Here is a 20,864-nt window from a genome sequence, read left to right as displayed (position 1 = left end):
CTACAATACGACGAATCCTCGTGTTTAGCAGTAAAGCTAAAGCAAAGTACACTATTCTCGATAAATCTCTTATCTTCTCTACCAAGAAAACTTTATCAATACGTTATACCTGTTCAAAATCTTGATTTTCTATAATTATTTATCTTGGTTTTGATAATCGAAGCGAAACCCTAGATTTTGGATCATTGAAAAATGGCATCTGGATCATCTGGTAGGTCAAACAATGGGGGTTCTAAGGGTTTTGATTTTGCATCTGATGATATACTTTGTTCTTATGAAGATTATGCTAATCAAGATCCATCGAATGGAACACACTCTGATCCTGTAACCGCTGCCAATTCTGCTAAGGTAATCACTATTATTTTTGATAAGCTAGTTGACCTTTAGGGTTTTGAGATTTTCGGGGAGATTTGGGAAATTTGTTGTTTGATTGTGGTAATAGTTACTGAATTTGAAATCTGGTAAAGATTTTTTGTGTTTTTTTATAACCCCACAAAAAAAAATGTAATCTTTTGGCTGGTATGTAAACGATGTAGTTCGTTCTTTTGTTGTTAGGATTGCTTGACAAATCGTATTTTTGGGGAGTACAGCTGAGGTATGTAAACATTGTAGCTCGTTCTTTTGTTGTTAGGATTGCTTGAGAAATCGTATTTTGGGGAAGTACAACTGAGGGGAGAGATGGGGAGAAACAAATTTACAGGAAATAGGAAAAACAATGAAACGCCTGCTGATTTAAAGAGTACGGGATGGAAGAGTGTTTTTGTATAATTGTTTATATGATTATTCACTCTACCCTCCNTTGCTGAATATGGAATCTGGTAAAGATTTTTTGTGTTTTTTTATAACCCCACAAAAAAAATGTAATCTTTTGGCTGGTATGTAAACGATGTAGGTCGTTCTTTTGTTGTTAGGATTGCTTGACAAATCGTATTTTTGGGGAGTACAGCTGAGGTATGTAAACATTGTAGCTCGTTCTTTTGCTGTTAGGATTGCTTGAGAAATCGTATTTTGGGGGAGTACAGCAGAGGGGAGAGATGGGGAAAAACAGGAAATAGGAAAAACAATGAAACGCCTGCTGATTTAAAGAGAAGGGGATGGAAGAGTGTTTTTGTATAATTGTTTATATGATTATTAATTTGATATGAGAGAACATTGGTGGTTCTTTCCCTAAATTCAGTGGTTTATGGACAGATGTTTTTGGCATCATTGTTGATGGTGCTTGCCACGCTGTGGCTTATGTGCATTTGTTGAAGAAAGAGTTTGATTTCCATTTCTGATATGAACTCTGACTGCTTTGACTTTCATGCTTGCATTTTCATCTTGTTCTTTTATAGTAATTGTCATCTTTGAGATATTGGACTTCAACGGGAGCTAAGGTCTGATGGTGAATTTTTTCTCCCTGGATTGGAGTCTAGGTTTTATCTGGCACAGTGAAAATAACCATGAAATAGTTGCACTTATGGGCCATATTTGGATCATTTTGCATTGCCATAGAGATTAAGTTAGTTCTACTCCACCAACCACCGTAATGGTTATGTAGTCTTTGTAATATAGTTACTAAGATCCATGCTATTATATGCATCTTGCTTAACCAATTCGTTTTCTTCATTTAGTTGGTAAGGTGTAAAAGTTTACACTCAATGTATTCTCAAAAAAGTTTACACTCAAATGTATACTCAAAAAAGTTCACACTCAATGTAACTCACTTATAAATATATAGAAGCAGTCGCTTTCTTAGAATTAACTCAATTTTGCTCTTGTTTTGAGTAGGAGTTCCACAAAAGCAGAATGACAAGGTCATCAATGTTTCCTGCTCCAGCATATAGTCCTCCAGAAGAATCTTCCTTCAACCAAGACATGATATGTACTATTGAGAAGACCATGAAAAAATATACGGACAATCTCATGCGCTTCCTAGAGGGAATCAGTTCACGCTTGTCGCAGTTGGAATTATACTGTTACAATCTTGATAAGTCTATTGGAGAAATGCGCTCTGATTTAGTTCGGGATCATGGTGAGGCAGATTCAAAACTGAAGGCTCTAGAGAAGCATGTCCAAGAGGTTAGTTACCTGTTTTCTGTGGGACTAAAGTTAAGACACTTAAAAATTACTGCTCCCGTGTGTCTTGAACTAGTTTCAAGACCTTTCACTCATAATAGGCAGCATGTAAGTTAGTGTAACTGAGAGACACATTGGGAAATGTGCTTGGTTCTTTACTTGCAATTAGCAGTTTATGAATGAAGAATTATCTTGAACCAGTAGTTGCTGGAGAAGTTTGTGTGGTGCAGAGCTGTTTTTAGCTTTAACATGTGACCACCTTAGAGAATTTTCTAAATTAGACATCTTCTCCATTAGTTAAAAATGGAGTGTTGACTAATTGACTTGTATGGTTTGCTTCCCTATTCCTCTGCAGGTGCCTTTCATTTTGTTTGTACTTGAAGCTTTAGATGCACTTTCTGATATATACTAATAACTCTGACTTTTGCTTTTGTTGGTTCTAAGGCATATGAATGGTTTCGTTCTTAACCACTGGCAATTTTCAAGTTGCTCTTTGGTGTTCAGCGGTTTTTCCATCACATCATGTCAACTTAAATAGCTCTTGATTTCAATAAAGAAACTTAAATAGCTATTGACTAAACTGTTCTTCCTGCAGGTTCACAGATCTGTACAAATTCTAAGAGATAAACAAGAACTTGCCGAAACTCAAAAGGAGCTGGCCAAGCTTCAGCTTGCACAGAAAGGATCAACTTCATCCAGCAATTCTCAGCAGAATGAGGAGAGAAGTGCTCAACACCTGTCTGATGACAAAAAAAGTGACGATTCACCTGAAGTGCATGGACAGCAACTGGCTCTTGCACTACCCCATCAAGTGGCACCCCAGGCTTCTCTTACTAACCGACCTGTGGAGCAGCCACAACAGCCACCTGTGCCTCCTCCACAATCAATTCCATCCCAAAGTATGGCACAGTCACAAGGCTACTATCTACCCCCTCCTCAGATGGCAAATCAACAAGCTCCAACTCAGTTGTCTCAAGGTCAATTTTTGTCGTCTGATCCGCAGTATCGAAATCCTCAAATGCAAGTAACACCACAGCCGGCACCACCTCAGGTGAACCAGACACTACAACTCCAATCAATGCCCCAATATCAGCAGCAGTGGGCACAGCAGGTACCCCAACAGGTTCAACAGTCGCAGATTCCAGCTATGCAACAGCAAGCTAGACCTACATCACCTGCTGTTTATCCCTCTTATCTGCATAGTCAACCAAATCCTACTCCTGAGACAATGCCCAATAGTATGCCAATGCAAGTGCCATTTTCTGGAGTATCTCAACCAGTTGCTAGCCGTCCCGAAGCAATGCCTTATGGCTATGATAGGTCTGGTAGGCCCCTTCAGCAACAGCCTGCAGCGCCGCATCTTAAGCCTTCATTTGGTGCACCAGGCGATGGGTATGCAGCTAGTGGAGCTCATCCAACACTCTCTCCAGGAAATGCATATGTGATGTATGATGGCGAAGGAACAAGGGCACATCCACCGCCCCAACCAAACTTCCAACAAAGTCGTTATCCTCCATCCAGCTTCCCTCCCCAAAATCAGCAGCCTACCCCCAGTCCAAATCTGATGGTTCGTCCAACTCAGCAGGTGCGCAACCATCCATACAATGAGTTGATTGAGAAACTAGTGAGCATGGGCTACCGGGGTGATCATGTTGTTAATGTGATCCAAAGGCTAGAGGAAAGTGGCCAGCCTGTTGATTTCAATGCCATCCTGGATAGTATGAATGGACATTCATCTGGTGGTTCTCAGAGAGGATGGTGAGGTTAAGTGATCGGGCCCCAATCTTTCTAGTAAACCTTTCATGAGTGGTCTGAGAAACTAAAGAGTAGTAGTACATGTCACTCAAAACACTATCTATTACTGAATAAGGAGTCATGTTAGTAGCGTGGAATCTGGTGTATATGAGATCTTTTGATGCGTTGTATATTTGTCAAGTCTTCTGAAGCTTTGTTATTTTACCTGCAAACTTCTGAAGCTCTCGTATTAGTTGTAACTTGTAAGGGGTTTACACTTCTGTTTGAAATTGAAAGTTCCTATGGATATCCTCTTACCCACTGTGTACTCTCTATATATCCGGTAAAAACATGTACTTGTGTTGTTGTATGTACTATGTATGTCGTGTATATGTCAATGTATGTCTACTGATACATTGGACATACAAATAACATAACCCTAACTAGGGTCCAAGAAAGGAACTACAATTTCGAACTCATAAGCTTCAAATTTACCAGTGTCTTTTCCTTGACATACAGTCAAAGCAGCGATGCTTGTGTCGTTGTGAAAGAAAGGGTTCCATTCTTTGCAGCTAAATTCATCTAGTAGGTTCAATTGTTATGTTTCTTTAAGAAATTTGTTATATGAAGTAATTTTAGTACAAATATGCTTCATAATGATCATTAGGCTTCCAAATTTGCATCTCTAGATAGAATTCTCTTTGGGGATTTGCCTTATATATTTGTATTAGCCCAAATAATAGTTGCATAATATAAGGTTTAGATCCAAATTGTTAGCCATAACTCTTAGATGTAAGTTTAGTTCTCTTGGTTATTGGAAGATTAGAATAATTGCTGGGAGTGAAACACTGAACACATGAAATTAGTACGTCAAAGTTTGTTACACACCTAAATCCAATCCCTGAAAATTTGAGTGGAAACAAACTTTGGATGAGTGAATTTAGGTATTGCAGTTTGACACTCTATTTCTCGATGGCTCTATCACTTTTGAGCATTTATGATTTATTAAATTATGCAAGAAATAAATATGATAACTAATATGAGATGGAGATAAATATAATTTTGGATGATAAAAAATAATCAATATTTTAAAATGGAGGAAGTTTATATCTTTCAACAAGTGGATGGATTAAATGTATATTAGACGTAAAATTCAACCAAAAGATTTTTCTAATTAGTTGGAAGTGTCAATAACGTAAGACGACGTTGGTTTGTTTTATTTGAAAGTTTTCAGATTAATGTCAACGTGGTAGCTTCAACAACTTATATCACCACAGTAGATAACGATGCTCCTTCATTTATTAAAAGGTTTTAATTTTGAGTTTGGGTATATATATAATAAATTTATTTGATAGAGAGCGTTTTCTTTGAATTAGTTTTATGTGACGTAAATGTAGATTAATCGTGCTTTAATACGGATATCGTACACTGAATAAAAAAAATAAATCAACGTGCACTTGTGATAGAACTATTTTATTATATCTATTATTGACTATTGAAACTTTCACCTCATTAGTGAGGATTTGATTTCTAGAAGAACTTTCTGAATTAATTTAATGAAAAGAATTGACGCAGCATTTGACTTTTGTAATCTCATTTCTGACGTGGCAATAATCAACCAATTCATATAGATAAGAGCATTTTAATGTGCAAATTAAGTGTGATAGCGCAATTTCGACTGTGACTTCATTGATTAGAACATTTGGAAAATATAATGTTCTTTAATGAACCAGGACTTAGGTCTTGTTTTTAATTTTTTTTTTTTCAAAAGAAAATAAATTGAATTGGTTGGAGTACTTCAAAATGTAATTTAATGTAATTTTGGTGGATGCAACTTATAATTAAATGGGAAATGCACCTCATTTAACTAGTTGGAAATGATCCCGGTGAACTTTTAATTATGGAAAAAAAAAGGTTAAGAAGTTAAAAGTTAAAACTTGTTAAACTTTGAAGTTTTGTCCGTAGGACAAGCAAAGTTAAAAATTCAAGATCATTTTTGTAAATCATCCCAGGACAAAGAAAGTATTACTCTCAAAAAATGTTGTTTATGATAAATATCAGTTAAAAAAATAATAAATGTGAAAAAATCAAGATAACAAATTATACAAGGCATGACAAAGAATACAGAAGGAAAAATAACTATGATAGAATAATATGATAAACGAATTACTAGGAACAATATATAGTAATAGATATCAAAGGAACAAAAACCTACAAGAATAATAACGCAACTATTAGTATGAAGGAATAAGCGAGACTTTATCTTTATGAATATTTCATGAATTTGAGGTGGAATTTTCGAGATTTTGATCTCTTCTGAATCTGCAAAGGTGGAAGAATGAGTACTTCAAGCCTCGTTTTTGAGTTTCATCAAGTCTACCCTCTGACAAGCCTTGAAGCAGAGGACATTTGTAGACATTGAAATTTTTTGGGACTTTACAAGATGTGTTCAATTCAAATTGGGACTCTACAAGGTGTGTTGAATTTCAATTAGGATTCTTGGAGGCTACTCAACCCTAAACCCTAGTTCATGCCTATATAAAGGGTATTATATTCCCGAGAAAAGGCATCTCGAAAATTCCACCACAAATTCATGAAATATTTATAAAGAAATCAAATTCAAATCATCTTAAGTCGAGAAATATGCTACTAACGGCCTCGAGTTATGAAGATCAAGTCCAAATCATCCTAGTTCGAAAAATACGCCACTAACGGCCCTCAAATTATAGAAATCAAGTCCAAATCATCCAAGTTCGGGAAATATGCCACTAACGGCCCTTGAATTGTGAATAAATCTCATGAGATAAGAATCAAGGGAGGAACATAATTGTACCCACAATATTTATCAATAAAATCATGTTTCTTTATATTTTATTTGTAATTGCAATTTATTTTCTGTCACTTTAAAATTTATTTGTTTGCAACAAATTTTAAATATATGGAAAATAAATCAACCATAAATATAATCTGAATAAACAAGAATACTTTATTGATAAATCAGTACGGGTACAATTCTATTCCTCCCTTGATTCTTCTCTCATAAGATTAAGATTTATCCATGATTTAACCATGACTTGAGGGTTGTTTATGATTTGACCTTTTTATGAATATTTCATGAATTTGTGGAATATTCGAGACGTCTTTTAAGGGAATTTAGTATCATTATATAGGCATGAACTAGAGTTTAGGGTTTAGGATTGAGTAGCCTCCAAGAATACTAATTGAAATTGAACACACCTTGTAGAGTCTCAACTTGTATTGAATGCATCTTGTAGAGTCCACAAAATTTCAATGTCTACCATCATTACAAAATTAAATAAACATATGAACAAGTAAATAAAGCTCTAATGAATGACAAATCACTTGTAAAATTGATATTATGCTAAATCTAGTTTACTCCCTTCCCCACTTTTTAAATTTATTTAAAAGGATGAGATCTAAAGTAGGAATATATTTAATTCAATGTTTTGAGTAGTAGGGGCACCAGGCATGTGCTGCCCATCAACAAGTAGTATTTATTTTATTTGAAAACAGATAACCTAAGTTTCTCTTCTTCATTTTTTTCCTTGTTCTGTGTACAATATTTATATCGTATCGAATATGATTAATTTAAAAATTTGCACAAAAGAAAATTATATTAGTTCAAAACATAGTTCACTAAATAAATTATATGGATTTGAATTAAAGATGTATAATTAAAGATGAATAAATATTTAGCTTAATATATTGCTAACTTTTTAAATTTATTATTAAATTTTATTTAGACATTTTAATTTTGAACTATGACTTGTTCCAGTTAAACACTTGATAAAGTATTCATAGAAAAAATATTCAATTTCAATTTTTTTTTAAAAAAAATTACATGTGGTTTTAACTGTGTTTATTAAGTAGTCAGGTTCACTATATAAAATATACTATTTTAATAACACATCCGTCTCAATTAGAATATAGTTGTTGTGTTTTGCAATTTATTGAGATTAACGTATATAATTAAAAGATATAACATATTTTAAGAAGAAGATAACGATGATTATTCAATCTTATCCTTTCTTCGTGAAAAAGGAAAAAATGCTAAAAAGTAATATTTACTAAAATTTAATTTGAGCAGAATATTCATTTCACCAAGAGTGCACACCTATTAATCTATCCTTCAAATAAGAAAAAAATTGGGGAAAGTAAAATAAAATAAGACAATTCCAAAGAAATTGCTATTTTTAGTTAAAAGTCGGTTGGAAAAAAAAGTGGATTTTCTTGTCTGAATCTACTTTACGTGTCCTAACGTTAGAAATATTTATGAACTGATAGGCTAACGAAATATAAATATAATCATATGAAACGAATTATAAATGTAAAAAATATTTTTGACTCATTTCCATAAAGTAAAAAAGATGGAAAAATTAAATTAATTTAACCGTTACTTTTTTTAAAAAAATTACTATGAAAATTGAAGAGTTATATGGCTGAAATACAATTAGATTTTATTTAAGCTACACTTTCAAATACACAGACCAATTAAGAAGTTTTTAAATTAGAGTTAAGAGCGCCTTAAAACAAGGGATTATTAATGCAATATATTTTAATTCCACCTTTTAAGGAATCTTGTCCCCTTTATTAATAAGGATTTATTTTCCTTTGTCTTAATATAGACTCATAATTAATTAAATTAATTAATTATTTTGGTTGTTATTTGTGAAGTAGCTAGGACACTAGTTCATTTGGCTACTGTGAGGCTTCTTTATTTTATTAAAAAATGCAAGTTCGACCAGAAAAAAAATGTAGGGTAAAGTTTAATGTTGAATTAAGTAGAATAATTTTTTACTATTATTTATACTTTTATGTAGAACAATTTGTAAAAGCTTTTACGTTTAACCTAGTATATGAGTGTTCAAATAAAACAAGATATATATATAAATAAACAACAGTAATAACATATTTAGTATAATCTCATATGGAGATTTGAATGAATAGCATGTAACTTACTTCGTAAAAATACATAGATAATTTCTAATAAACTCATAACCTATATATATATATATATTTATTTTTATTTTTATTTTTTAAATAATATGAAAATAAAAAGAATATCACAACTAATAAAAAAGTTATATAATCTCAAAAAATAAATCATAAAAACATCGAACTAATGAGATAATCGAACCAACAAACAAAATATATATAGTATAATCTTATTTAATTATCATTTGTGATTTGGCAGTGAAATTCCTCTGACTTCCTGCTTAATTAATAGCTTCTTTGTGATCATTTCTTTTAAAACTAAAATATAATACAAGTTTAATAAATTATTTATTAATAGGTAATAAATAAAATAATATATGAATTAGTCATGGATTTACAACGAACTTAATTATGCACAATTTTTCATAGTAAAATAATAAAATAGATCTGTTTGTTAGTGTTGAGAAAACAAGCTTCAATGCTCTGATTACTCCTATATGTCACATAAATAGACTGAATATTTAATGAAAATAGATTATATTTTAAGATATAATTAAACGTAAGATAACTAAATACTTTTTTTAAAAGACGTGTAAATAAAAAATGCAATAAGTATTTCAAGACTGAACCAATAATTTGTCAGTACCTAAAAATGTTTTACATAAATTCATGCATTTTATTCTACTTTACGCGTTTAAGGTATAATAATTGTTTGTATGAAGGAAGGCCTTTTAAGGAAATAAATAGTAATATAAGGGACCATCATATTATTAATCATGGTAAAAAGGCTAACATGCCTTAATTAATAAAGCACTACTATTATAATTTTCATTGAGATTTGATTGTTTTGGGGAATTTATTGTTTTTTAAAGTAATTTCTCAAATGACTAAATTTGAAACTTAATGGTTAATTCTTATAACAACACAATGTGAATTGATAACATTTATTCGAATTGACTTATTGTCTCATCTTGACAACTTGACAACCTATGCGCAATTGGCTTGAAACTCTACATGTTTGAAAGCGATCTTTTTCCTCCCTATTTCATAGTAGTAGTTATCATTTGGTATAACCATTGATTTAAGACGTGTTTGATATAAAGAAAAATATTTTTTATATTTGAAACATATTTTCTCTAGAGAATAAAATTTTATTAAAAATAAAGAAAATAATTTTCTTAATGAAAGTAAAGAAATATAAGTTACATTAGTGACATTTCAAGTTTATTGTCTTCTCTTATCCATTCAATCCCCCCAACCCACATTCCCCATCTCATCCCACTATAACATATGAATTTTTTTGGGTTAATATTTTCTTACTTACTTACCAAATACTAAAAAATAAGTAAGAAAATTATTTGTTTTCCAAGACAACATCTTCTAAGAAATCATTTTTGGTGGATAATGTTTTCCAAATACAGCGTTAGTGTGATCGCTCATTATCTTATTTTTATTTTTCATTTTATATTTACTTATTATATAATAATCTTAATTTATTCTTTATCCTACCTTTTATAGTAGCACTAAAGTACTTTTCTTATAAGCTTATCCTTCAAAATGGTAAAGTATACCATTGTGTAATGATATAAAACAATATAATTCATTTAAATATTATATTTATCAAAGTAATACAATACAATATATTATAAAACAATACGTAACAACCCTCCAAACAAAATGTAAAAGCAAAACAAAGTGTAAAAGCAAAAGTTGAACTTTAATTTTTCAATTTCCTTTATAATCTTTATAAGAATATACAAATAGGTCCCCATTGAAATTTTCTTTTCCGTGGGCTCTCAGAAATTTCAAACAATTTCACCAACCTTCAGACTTAAGAAAAGGTAAGAAATAGCCGCAAAAGAATATAGATTTAGTATGAAGTACAAAATTTTGATATATTTGAGGGTAATTATATTTTATTTGATTTTTTTTTAATTATAAAAATTTCAAGTTATTTATTGTTTTTAGATATATTTCTTGATTGATCAACATTGTAAATAATATATCACCTAATAAGAGAGATGTATCTGAGAGGGATATGAAAGTATGCGAGAGGGGATGAATGTATTTCAAAAGGAATGACTTGTATATAAATTACGGAGATTTTTGTAATTCTTTTAAATAATAAAGAATTTTAGAAAATATTGTAGTAATAACTTAAGTTGTGTATTTATATAATTTTTTGACTTGTTTAATTTTTTTTTTTATATTTGAGCTGACATTGACCGTTAATATCTTTTTTCTTCGCCTGAGGCGAAGTACTAAAAATATTTCTAATTCAAAAAAATAGAAGCTACTCATTGTTTGCCACGCGCCACTCCCCATTTTTGCCATTCATCTTCTATGCTCTGTATCCGTTTCCACCCAGAAGGGGATTTTCCTTTTTAGATCTCTCCGAATGCTACAATGAGCCTCCGGCAACGTTCAACGCCGGCGGCGAGACAAGTTTCTATAGATGAAGAACCATATAACATCATTCCGATTCATAATCTTCTAGCTGACCATCCTTCTCTACGTTTCCCTGAGGTACGCGCTGCGGCGGCGGCTTTACGCTCCGTAGGTGACCTAAGGAGACCTCCATTTGCACCGTGGAAACCTCACTATGACCTCCTTGACTGGCTTGCGCTTTTCTTCGGGTTTCAGGATTCTAGCGTTCGTAACCAACGGGAACATATCGTGCTTCATCTTGCTAATGCTCAGATGCGTCTATCTCCGCCGCCGGACAATATTGACTCTCTTGACCCTGCTGTTCTCCGTCGGTTCCGACGTCAGCTTCTGAAGAATTACTCGTCGTGGTGCTCTTTTCTCGGTCTCAAATCTAATGTTTGGCTTTCCGACCGGCATAATTCATCTGACCACCGCCGTGAGTTGCTTTATGTCTCGCTTTACCTTCTTATATGGGGTGAGTCAGCGAATCTACGTTTTGTTCCTGAATGTTTATGCTTTATTTTTCATAATATGGCTATGGAGTTGAATAAGATTTTGGAGGATTACATTGATGAGAATACTGGTAGGCCATTTTTGCCATCGATTTCTGGTGAAAATGCTTTTCTGAATCGGATCGTAACGCCAATTTATGAAACAATCCGAGCTGAGGCTGATAATAGTCGGAATGGTACTGCCCCACACTCTGCGTGGCGGAATTATGATGACATCAATGAGTATTTCTGGAGTAAAAGGTGTTTTGATAAGTTGAAGTGGCCTATTGATACTGGGAGTACATTTTTTGTGACCACTAACAAGGGAAAGAAGGTTGGAAAGACGGGGTTTGTGGAACAGAGATCATTTTTGAATTTGTATAGGAGTTTTGATAAGCTATGGATCATGCTGGCGTTGTTTTTGCAGGCTGCAATTATTGTAGCTTGGGAAGGGAAGCCGTATCCATGGCAGGCTTTGGAGAGTAGGGAGGTTCAGGTGAGGGTATTAACTGTCTTCTTCACCTGGAGCAGTATGAGGTTTCTGCAGTCGTTACTTGATGCAGGAATGCAATATCGTATCATCTCTAGGGAGACCCCGTGGCATGGGGTGAGAATGGTGTTGAAGAGTGTGGTTGCAGCTACGTGGATTGTGGTCTTTGGTGCATTCTATGGGAGGATTTGGATCCAGAGGAATAGGGATGGGAATTGGAGCAGTGCTGCTAACAGGAGGGTGGTGAATTTTCTTGAGGTTGCTCTTGTTTTCATTGCTCCAGAACTGTTAGCCTTGGCACTCTTTGTTCTGCCATGGATCAGGAATTTTCTCGAGAACACGAACTGGAGGATATTTTACCTGTTGTCCTGGTGGTTCCAGAGTCGGACGTTTGTGGGTCGTGGACTCAGGGAAGGCCTTGTCGATAACATAAAGTATTCCCTCTTTTGGGTGGTAGTGCTTGCGACCAAGTTTTCCTTCAGTTACTTCCTACAGATCAAACCTATGATCGTTCCAACTAGAGCACTGTTGCGCCTCAGGGATGTGAAGTACGAATGGCATGAATTCTTTAACCATAGCAACAGGTTCTCAGTAGGATTGCTTTGGCTTCCTGTTGTACTGATTTATCTTATGGATATTCAGATATGGTACTCAATCTACTCTTCTTTTGTTGGGGCAGCTGTTGGATTATTTGATCACTTGGGAGAGATCCGAAACATGCCACAGTTAAGGTTGAGATTCCAATTTTTTGCAAGTGCAATGCAGTTTAATCTGATGCCAGAAGAGCAGTTGTTGAATGCTCAAGGAACACTGAAAAGCAAGTTCAAGGACGCCATGCTCCGTTTGAAACTCAGATATGGGTTTGGTCGACCATTCAAAAAGCTTGAATCAAACCAGGTAGAGGCGAACAAATTTGCCTTGATTTGGAATGAGATAATTGCAACTTTCAGAGAAGAAGATATTCTGAATGACCGTGAGGTTGAGTTGTTGGAGCTGCCCCAGAACATGTGGAATGTTAGAGTGATTCGTTGGCCATGTTTACTCCTCTGCAACGAGGTGCTGCTTGGTCTCAGTCAGGCGAAGGAGCTGGTGGATGCTCCTGATAGGTGGCTCTGGCATAAGATCAGCAAGTATGAATACAGGCGATGTGCTGTTATTGAGGCTTATGACAGTACAAGGCATTTGCTGCTGGAAATTGTCAAATTGAACAGCGAGGAGCATTCCATCATAACAACCTTCTTCCAGCAGATTGATCAGTGGATTCAGCTGGAGAAGTTCACAAAATACTACAATCTGACTGCTCTGCCCCAGATCCGTGGAAAGTTGATTGCTCTTCTGGATCTGATACTCAAGCCAAAAAAGGATGTTGACAAGATTGTGAATGTTCTCCAGGCCTTATATGAGGTTGCCACTCGGGATTTTCTGAAAGAGAAGATGACTGGAGATCAGCTGAGAGAGGAAGGTCTGGCTCTTCAGGCATCTGCGACTAGATTGCTTTTTGAGAATGTAGTTTCATTGCCAGATCCAGAGAATGAGACATTTTATCGGCAGGCTCGCCGCTTGAACACTATTCTTACATCTCGGGACTCTATGAGTAATATTCCGAGAAATCTTGAGGCGAGACGTCGACTTGCCTTCTTCAGCAATTCTCTATTTATGAATATGCCACATGCACCCCAAGTTGAGAAGATGATGGCTTTCAGTGTTTTGACACCTTACTACAATGAAGATGTACTGTACAACAGGGAACAACTCAGAACTGAGAATGAAGATGGGATTTCTACATTATATTACTTGCAGACAATTTATGCTGATGAGTGGGAAAATTTCTTGCAGAGAATGCGTAGAGAAGGGATGGTTGATGAGAAGAAAGAGTTATGGACTACAAAGCTAAGGGATCTTCGTCTTTGGGCATCATACAGAGGGCAGACTCTTACTCGCACGGTTAGGGGGATGATGTACTACTATCGAGCTCTCAAAATGCTGGCCTTTCTGGATTCTGCATGTGAGATGGATATCAGAGAAGGATCAGTGGAACTTGGTTCCATGAGACATGATGATAGCATTGGTGGTTTAAGTTCAGAAAGGTCTCAGTCTTCGAGGAGGTTGAGCAGAGCTGACAGTTCAGTGAGTTTGTTGTTTAAAGGCCACGAGTATGGGACTGCTTTAATGAAATTCACATATGTGGTAGCTTGTCAGATATATGGGACTCAGAAGGCCAAAAAAGATCCACATGCAGAGGAAATTTTGTATCTGATGAAAAATAATGAAGCTCTTCGTGTAGCTTATGTTGATGAGGTTCCCACAGGAAGGGATGAGAAGGATTATTATTCTGTGCTTGTGAAGTATGATCAAAAACTTGAAAGGGAAGTTGAGATCTATCGAGTTAAGTTGCCTGGTCCTTTGAAGCTTGGGGAGGGGAAACCAGAAAATCAAAACCATGCCTTTATCTTTACCCGTGGTGATGCAGTTCAGACTATCGACATGAACCAAGATAATTACTTCGAGGAGGCACTGAAAATGAGGAACTTGTTGGAAGAATTCAAACGCTACTATGGAATTCGCAAGCCTACAATTCTTGGAGTTCGGGAACATATATTTACTGGATCTGTGTCATCCCTTGCTTGGTTCATGTCAGCTCAGGAAATGAGTTTTGTAACCCTGGGACAGCGTGTGTTAGCCAACCCCCTGAAAATCCGAATGCATTATGGACATCCAGATGTCTTTGACAGGTTTTGGTTTCTAACTAGGGGAGGAATAAGCAAGGCATCTAAAGTGATCAACATCAGCGAAGACATCTTTGCTGGCTTCAACTGTACATTACGAGGTGGCAATGTCACTCACCATGAGTACATACAAGTTGGCAAAGGAAGGGATGTTGGGTTGAATCAGATATCTATGTTTGAAGCCAAGGTTGCCAGTGGTAATGGTGAACAAGTTCTTAGCAGAGATGTCTACAGGTTGGGTCATAGGCTGGATTTCTTCAGAATGCTTTCTTTCTTTTATACAACTGTAGGATTTTTCTTCAATACAATGATGATTGTCCTCACTGTATATGCATTCTTATGGGGACGGCTTTACCTTGCACTTAGTGGGGTTGAGGGCTCTGTTGCTTCAGATACCACCGACAACAACAGAGCACTTGGTGCCATACTGAACCAGCAATTTATCATCCAGCTGGGCCTTTTCACCGCATTACCAATGATTGTGGAGACTTCTCTCGAGCATGGTTTTCTTACATCTATCTGGGAATTCCTAACAATGATGCTCCAACTTTCATCTGTATTTTACACATTCTCAATGGGAACTCGTGCTCATTACTTTGGTCGTACCATTCTCCATGGTGGCGCAAAATACCGGGCAACTGGGCGAGGTTTTGTCGTGCAGCACAAGTGTTTTGCTGAGAATTATCGGTTATATGCTCGTAGCCATTTTGTCAAGGCAATTGAACTTGGTCTGATACTTACAGTGTATGCTGCATACAGCCCTGTTGCTAAAGGAACTTTTACATATATAGCACTGACTATCTCAAGTTGGTTCCTGGTGGTGTCATGGATCTTGGGGCCCTTTGTGTTTAATCCTTCTGGGTTTGATTGGTTAAAGACAGTGTATGATTTTGATGACTTCATGAACTGGATTTGGTACCGTGGTAGTGTTTTTGCAAAGTCAGACCAGAGCTGGGAGAAATGGTGGGAGGAGGAACAGGATCATTTAAGAACGACAGGTCTGTGGGGAAAGATACTGGAAATTATCCTAGACCTTCGCTTCTTCTTTTTCCAGTATGGCATTGTATATCATCTGGGTATTGCTGCTGGAAGCAAAAGCATTGCTGTTTACTTGCTTTCATGGATTTATGTGGTGGTGGCTCTTGGCTTTTTTAATATTACAGCTTATGCTCGGGAAAAATATGCTGCAAGGGAGCACATATACTTTCGTCTTGTGCAGCTCCTTGCTGTACTCTTTTTCATAGTTGTAATGGTTGCTCTACTGCAGTTCACAGCTTTTAAATTTGGTGATCTCTTTGTCAGCCTGTTGGCTTTCGTTCCTACTGGTTGGGGTTTCATTTCAATCGCCCAAGTGTTACGTCCCTTTTTGCAGAAGAGTATGATATGGGGAACTGTTGTGTCTGTGGCGCGACTATATGAGATAATGTTTGGGATTATTGTCATGGTACCTGTTGCAGTACTGTCTTGGTTGCCTGGTTTCCAACCAATGCAGACAAGGATCCTATTCAATGAAGCATTTAGTAGAGGTCTGCGGATATTCCAGATTGTGACAGGAAAAAAGCCTAAGAGTGACGTGTGATTTGAGGTAATCTTTTTAACATTTAGGCATACAGAAATGTTGTATATAATTTTTATATCCTGCTGCAATGCATGTCTTTTGTGTGTTTCACATATACATGTTGTCATTGTAAGATCACCTCTTTTGTTGATCATTCTTAGAACCTCACACATTTGCTATTAAAAATAGATTGTTTCTACTGCCTGCTATGAACAGTTATTTGATTAATAATTCTGTCACTTGTACTTTCTCTTCTTGTTGTCCGACTACAGCTTGCTTGCCCAGTTGTGGCACTTAATTAGTGTCATTGAGTTCTTTTGTTTATTTTTGGTCTTCCTTCTTTTATTTTTTTTTTTTGGGGGGGGGGGGGGGGGGCTAGTCAGCAGTAATATGGCTTCATATTGAATCTGCTTATACTCATGTATGGGGGATTTTATAGATATTGTTAAGAATCCAATATGTTACATGTATTAATTTGCAATGAAGCAAGTATATTGCTCAGCTGCATCCGTTTTGGTTTTGCTTTCATCTCGTTTTGAGCCAATTATAGAGGATGAAAAGAATCAAAACTATATGAGTCCTGGTTAACTTGGTTCCGCTAGGAACTGTACTCTGTTCTTGCTCAAGACTCTCCCATAAATTGCTGGATTCCACATTTAAAAATGATGATAGTTACTAAGTGTTGTCTACATATTCTATTATGGACTACTTCATAAGAAAAACGTATCCTATTGTGGACTAACATATGTAAAACTCACAAGCTTTAGTTTGGGATCTATTTCTTGACTTGTGCTTTCTGATTTCCCTGAAAAGTTTCAATCAGTTGATATAATATATAAAGTAATATTACTCATGTTTATGTACTGGAGCTGAGGTTCTTAAAGTCTGGTCTTTGCTTTGGATTGGTGAAGATTTTGGAAGATATATAATAGTATGCATAAGTTGCTATCTACGTCAGTCTTCTTAAATTGTCCAATACACCATTCTTTTTTACCACCATTGAATTAATCCTCTTCAACAAAAACTCTTCTGTCTGCATAGCTCAACTTATGACTAGTCACTACTCACTAGTGTACCCTATATATATGAAGATATACAATGTTTCCCACTATATAGCAAGAATATTAACAGTTTTGACTTGAAGGGCTTTCTTGTTTTAGTAGGATGCTTCTATCAAGTTAGCATACCTCTCGTGGACGTTGATTGTCTAATGCTACTTTCTAAAACTTCAGAAGCTAATTTACAGGTCCAATTTCCATGGAAACTAGTTATCTTCTAGCTACCTATAGCTCCTAAAATAATTTTGTTTGATTAGCTAAAATATCATCCTTTTTGTTGCCTCTCCTGGAATTTGTGTTTTTGATCATTCCTCGATTTCTGGAATTTTTTATTATGTTACAACAATTCTATTCTTTCCTCACTTTCAGGGTTCACAGGAACATTAAGTATGAGTGCTCCATGTACTTCAATGTCCAATATACATGTGGCAATTAAGGGATGGTATGAAAACCTTCTCAATTCTTAGATTTGTTGTTAAATATGGTCTAGTTTGGGTTTTCGTCAGTTATTCAACTATTTGTTCAGTTTACCAACCATCTTGTTTGGAGCTGAATCATGCATACTGCTATTTTTAGTGTTAAATTAAATATCATGAAGTTACTTTTAAAAAGTTTACTTAAGATAAACTTTTTAGAAGTTACATATGAAAAAATAACAGTAGAAGTTACTTCTAAAGAGATAACATTAGATTTTCACTTTCCTGTGAGCCTTTTCAACTATCCTTCATATGGATTTTTAATTTTTTATTCTTCTTTCAAATTGAGGGTAGTGGAAGGGGAAATGTGGGAGGGGTTTACAATGTGGGGAATCAAACCCTCATCAACAAGGTGGAAGTTTAGGTAGCCGACCAATTGAGCTACTAAGATTCCTCCTTTCATATGGAGTTAATCTATGGTTTAATCTGATTTTTCGTAAGCTTGGTTATGTGTAAATCTATTTGCTAGCACTAAATCTGAAGCTGACTCTTAAGTAGAGATAATAGGATAACATTTAGCTGTATGTTAAATTTCGAAATATTTGCTGCTCTAATTATTGCAATCTTTTTACACGTTCACGATCACTTTTGTTGAGAACTGATTTACTAAAATGTCCAGAATAATTTGCCACATTCAAGATATCTCTGGAGTGTTTCCACTTCTCTCTTCTTTTTTTTTTTGATGACGGTAGTGTCCGTCTCAGCTTTTGCGCACCTCGGCTAATTCCTATATCTCTGGAGTGTTTCCACTTTCCCTTTTCTGTACTAGTCAGAAGCCCAAAATTTTATTGGAAAAGCACAAGGGAAGTAGATTCGAGTAAATAGTACACCGACCAACCAACTCTTTACTCATTTATTCTAGAATCTTACAGTAATAGTAGGCTGAACTAGTGACATTGAGAGAGAATCAATACTATTAGTTGGATTTATGCTAATATCTGAACTCCAGAAGGTATAGCTCATTTTGTAACCATACAAAGAGACTGAAGCTTTTAGTGTCAACCAATGTGGGACTTCAACACCCCTCCTCTGTTAGAACTGGAAATTGGAGCACTGATAACAAAGTATTGAGGGGGGTGGCCTACATTGGATAACTCAGTATTAGGGATATTGGTGGTTCTGACTCCATGTTGGTAAAACTGGAACTTGGACCTAACTCAACCCCAAAGCTAGCTCAAAAGTTAAGTATTATCCAGCGTAATGTACTCGAATGAACAAGAATCAAATGGGAAATTTATTAACTATCTCACCTCACTGACCAGAATACAGACTTGATAATTTGTTAGGACACCGAAGATAAGGGAAAGATTGGGAGAATAAGAGTAAGAAGAAAGAAAGAGAGGAGCAAGAGGAGGAAGAATCAGAGGTGAAGAAGAAAGATATAGGGAGATTTTTTTTTCAGATTTTTCATTCTTCTTTCTCACTTGTGGGACACTCCATAATTACTGCACTTGAGCCGAGTTTCCTTCAGAAACAACCTCTCTAGCTCCATGAGGTAGGGGTAAGGTATGCGTACACTCTGAACTCTCCCCAGACCATACTAGTGGAATTTCACTTTGACTGTTGTTGTGACTGGGTAGTTGATTTTCTTAACTAGCTATTTCCCCTATACCTAACAATCCAAATCATATAATGAGACTAAAACCCATAACCTTTGACCAAACACGAGACTCTAAAGACACGTGCTGAGTTGTTATTTGCTTATTTGTTTATATTAGCCTCTTGTTTTTGTTGAAAGATGTTTAAGTAGTTGCTTTGCTTTTGCAGGGATGAACATTAATGTGAAGTAGTAGATACAGTACAGAGTTTGAAGAGGCTAGAAGGTTAAATATTTTTTTTTATGTAGAGCTTGTATTGTGAATTATACCGTTTACTTGGGATTACTATTAGTTTGGTTGACGAGTTTTCATTCATCTTTTGTAATTGTTGTTGTATTTTGTTGTCATACTAGTGCACAGATGAGGAGCATTATCTTATATTATTGTAGAACCCCCAAAGTTCATTTTTGTACTTTTTTTGTAGTTTCTACTGGGGAACCACGTGAAAGTATAGTAGCAATTCCTTCTGTATTAAATGCATTTCTCAAATGTTCTTGAATTATTAGAGTCCTTTGTCCTTGTTCTAGATAGAAACTGTAGCCATTTCTCCTTTTTTTATTTTTATACCTCATGCCTGCTCTTTTTACTTGCCCCTAGATAAGGATGAACTTCAGTTACTCTTCTTGTGGTATTCTTTTTTTGGCTGTATTATACAACCACCTGTGGCAAAGCGGGAAAAGTTATGATTGACAGATAATTTACATGGCCAAAAATCTTGTCATTACCAGTAATAACTTACCATGTCAAATGTGATAATATCTGCACCATAGGACCAATTGTATATATTCAGATAAAAACAAGGAGAAGTGAAAAGTTTATCAAACAGCACAAATCCTACTAGCTGAGGGCCTACTTACATTCGTATGAATTTTCGAATTAACATTTGTGCCATTATGGTCCGCATTCAAAATTATGTGTAATTTGTTTAAATATTTTGTATCCAAGTGAATTCATATGTATATGAGATACGATGACTCACTCACTCGCCACTCTCCATATGTATCTATATATCATAATGTATTTGGTATTCTAGATATATGTATCTAGTGTGATTTTACATGTATCTGGGATACATTGACTCCATCGCTCGCCTCTCTCCCTATGTATTTGTATTTCAGAGTGTATCTTGGGGCAAAAAAAACATGTATCTATGTGTATCTAACTTAATTTTTATATAAAATTATTAATTAGTGAAACAATATGTAATTATTTTAAATTATAGGGAGAATTAGTAACTATAGTAAGAACGTTTGTGTAATTAGGTAGTTTTTCCAAAGTCTATACGTACATAC

At 35.3% G+C, this 20,864-nt stretch overlaps 4 protein-coding genes and 1 non-coding gene across 5 annotated transcripts in view; 3 read left to right on the top strand and 2 right to left on the bottom strand.

Annotated features, from left to right (window-relative positions):
* Positions 1-20,864, bottom strand: part of LOC125878027 (tetraspanin-19) — a 367,072-nt gene that overhangs the window by 145,636 nt on the left and 200,572 nt on the right. The gene's annotated exons all lie outside the window — the stretch shown is intronic.
* The window catches only part of LOC125878026 (E3 ubiquitin-protein ligase RMA1H1), a 117,867-nt gene that overhangs the window by 87,066 nt on the left and 9,937 nt on the right, over positions 1-20,864 (bottom strand). The window lies entirely within an intron of this gene.
* On the top strand, positions 8-4,103 carry LOC125878009 (uncharacterized). Its single transcript, XM_049559307.1, has 3 exons — positions 8-348; positions 1,771-2,061; positions 2,654-4,103. Exons 1-3 carry the CDS (start codon positions 193-195, stop codon positions 3,818-3,820), a joined length of 1,614 nt encoding a protein of 537 aa, XP_049415264.1. The 5' UTR covers positions 8-192; the 3' UTR covers positions 3,821-4,103.
* LOC125878003 (callose synthase 12) lies at positions 11,059-20,041 on the top strand. The gene is made up of 3 exons (XM_049559297.1): positions 11,059-16,467; positions 17,868-17,940; positions 19,742-20,041. The coding sequence occupies exon 1, from the start codon at positions 11,155-11,157 to the stop codon at positions 16,459-16,461; it is 5,307 nt and encodes a 1,768-aa protein (XP_049415254.1). The 5' UTR covers positions 11,059-11,154; the 3' UTR covers positions 16,462-16,467; positions 17,868-17,940; positions 19,742-20,041.
* Positions 14,099-14,177, top strand: LOC125878111 (small nucleolar RNA J33). The gene has a single exon (XR_007447724.1). It is a non-coding gene; the product is annotated as a small nucleolar RNA J33 (small nucleolar RNA).

Source organism: Solanum stenotomum, chromosome 9 (assembly GCF_019186545.1).
Source record: "Solanum stenotomum isolate F172 chromosome 9, ASM1918654v1, whole genome shotgun sequence".
Lineage (NCBI taxonomy): Eukaryota > Viridiplantae > Streptophyta > Magnoliopsida > Solanales > Solanaceae > Solanum > Solanum stenotomum.
The sequence above is the reverse complement of the archived record's forward strand: the minus strand, read 5'-3'. Positions and strand labels throughout refer to the sequence as shown.

What these genes read in the sequence shown, in the direction of transcription:
- LOC125878003 (XM_049559297.1), top strand. Translation starts at nt 11,155, where the DNA reads ATGAGCCTCCGGCAACGTTCAACGCCGGCGGCGAGACAAGTTTCTATA.
- LOC125878009 (XM_049559307.1), top strand. Translation starts at nt 193, where the DNA reads ATGGCATCTGGATCATCTGGTAGGTCAAACAATGGGGGTTCTAAGGGT. An exon ending in CCGCTGCCAATTCTGCTAAG is followed by an intron (nt 349 to 1,770) that starts GTAATCACTATT and finishes TGTTTTGAGTAG; the next exon opens with GAGTTCCACAAAAGCAGAAT. An exon ending in TAGAGAAGCATGTCCAAGAG is followed by an intron (nt 2,062 to 2,653) that starts GTTAGTTACCTG and finishes TTCTTCCTGCAG; the next exon opens with GTTCACAGATCTGTACAAAT.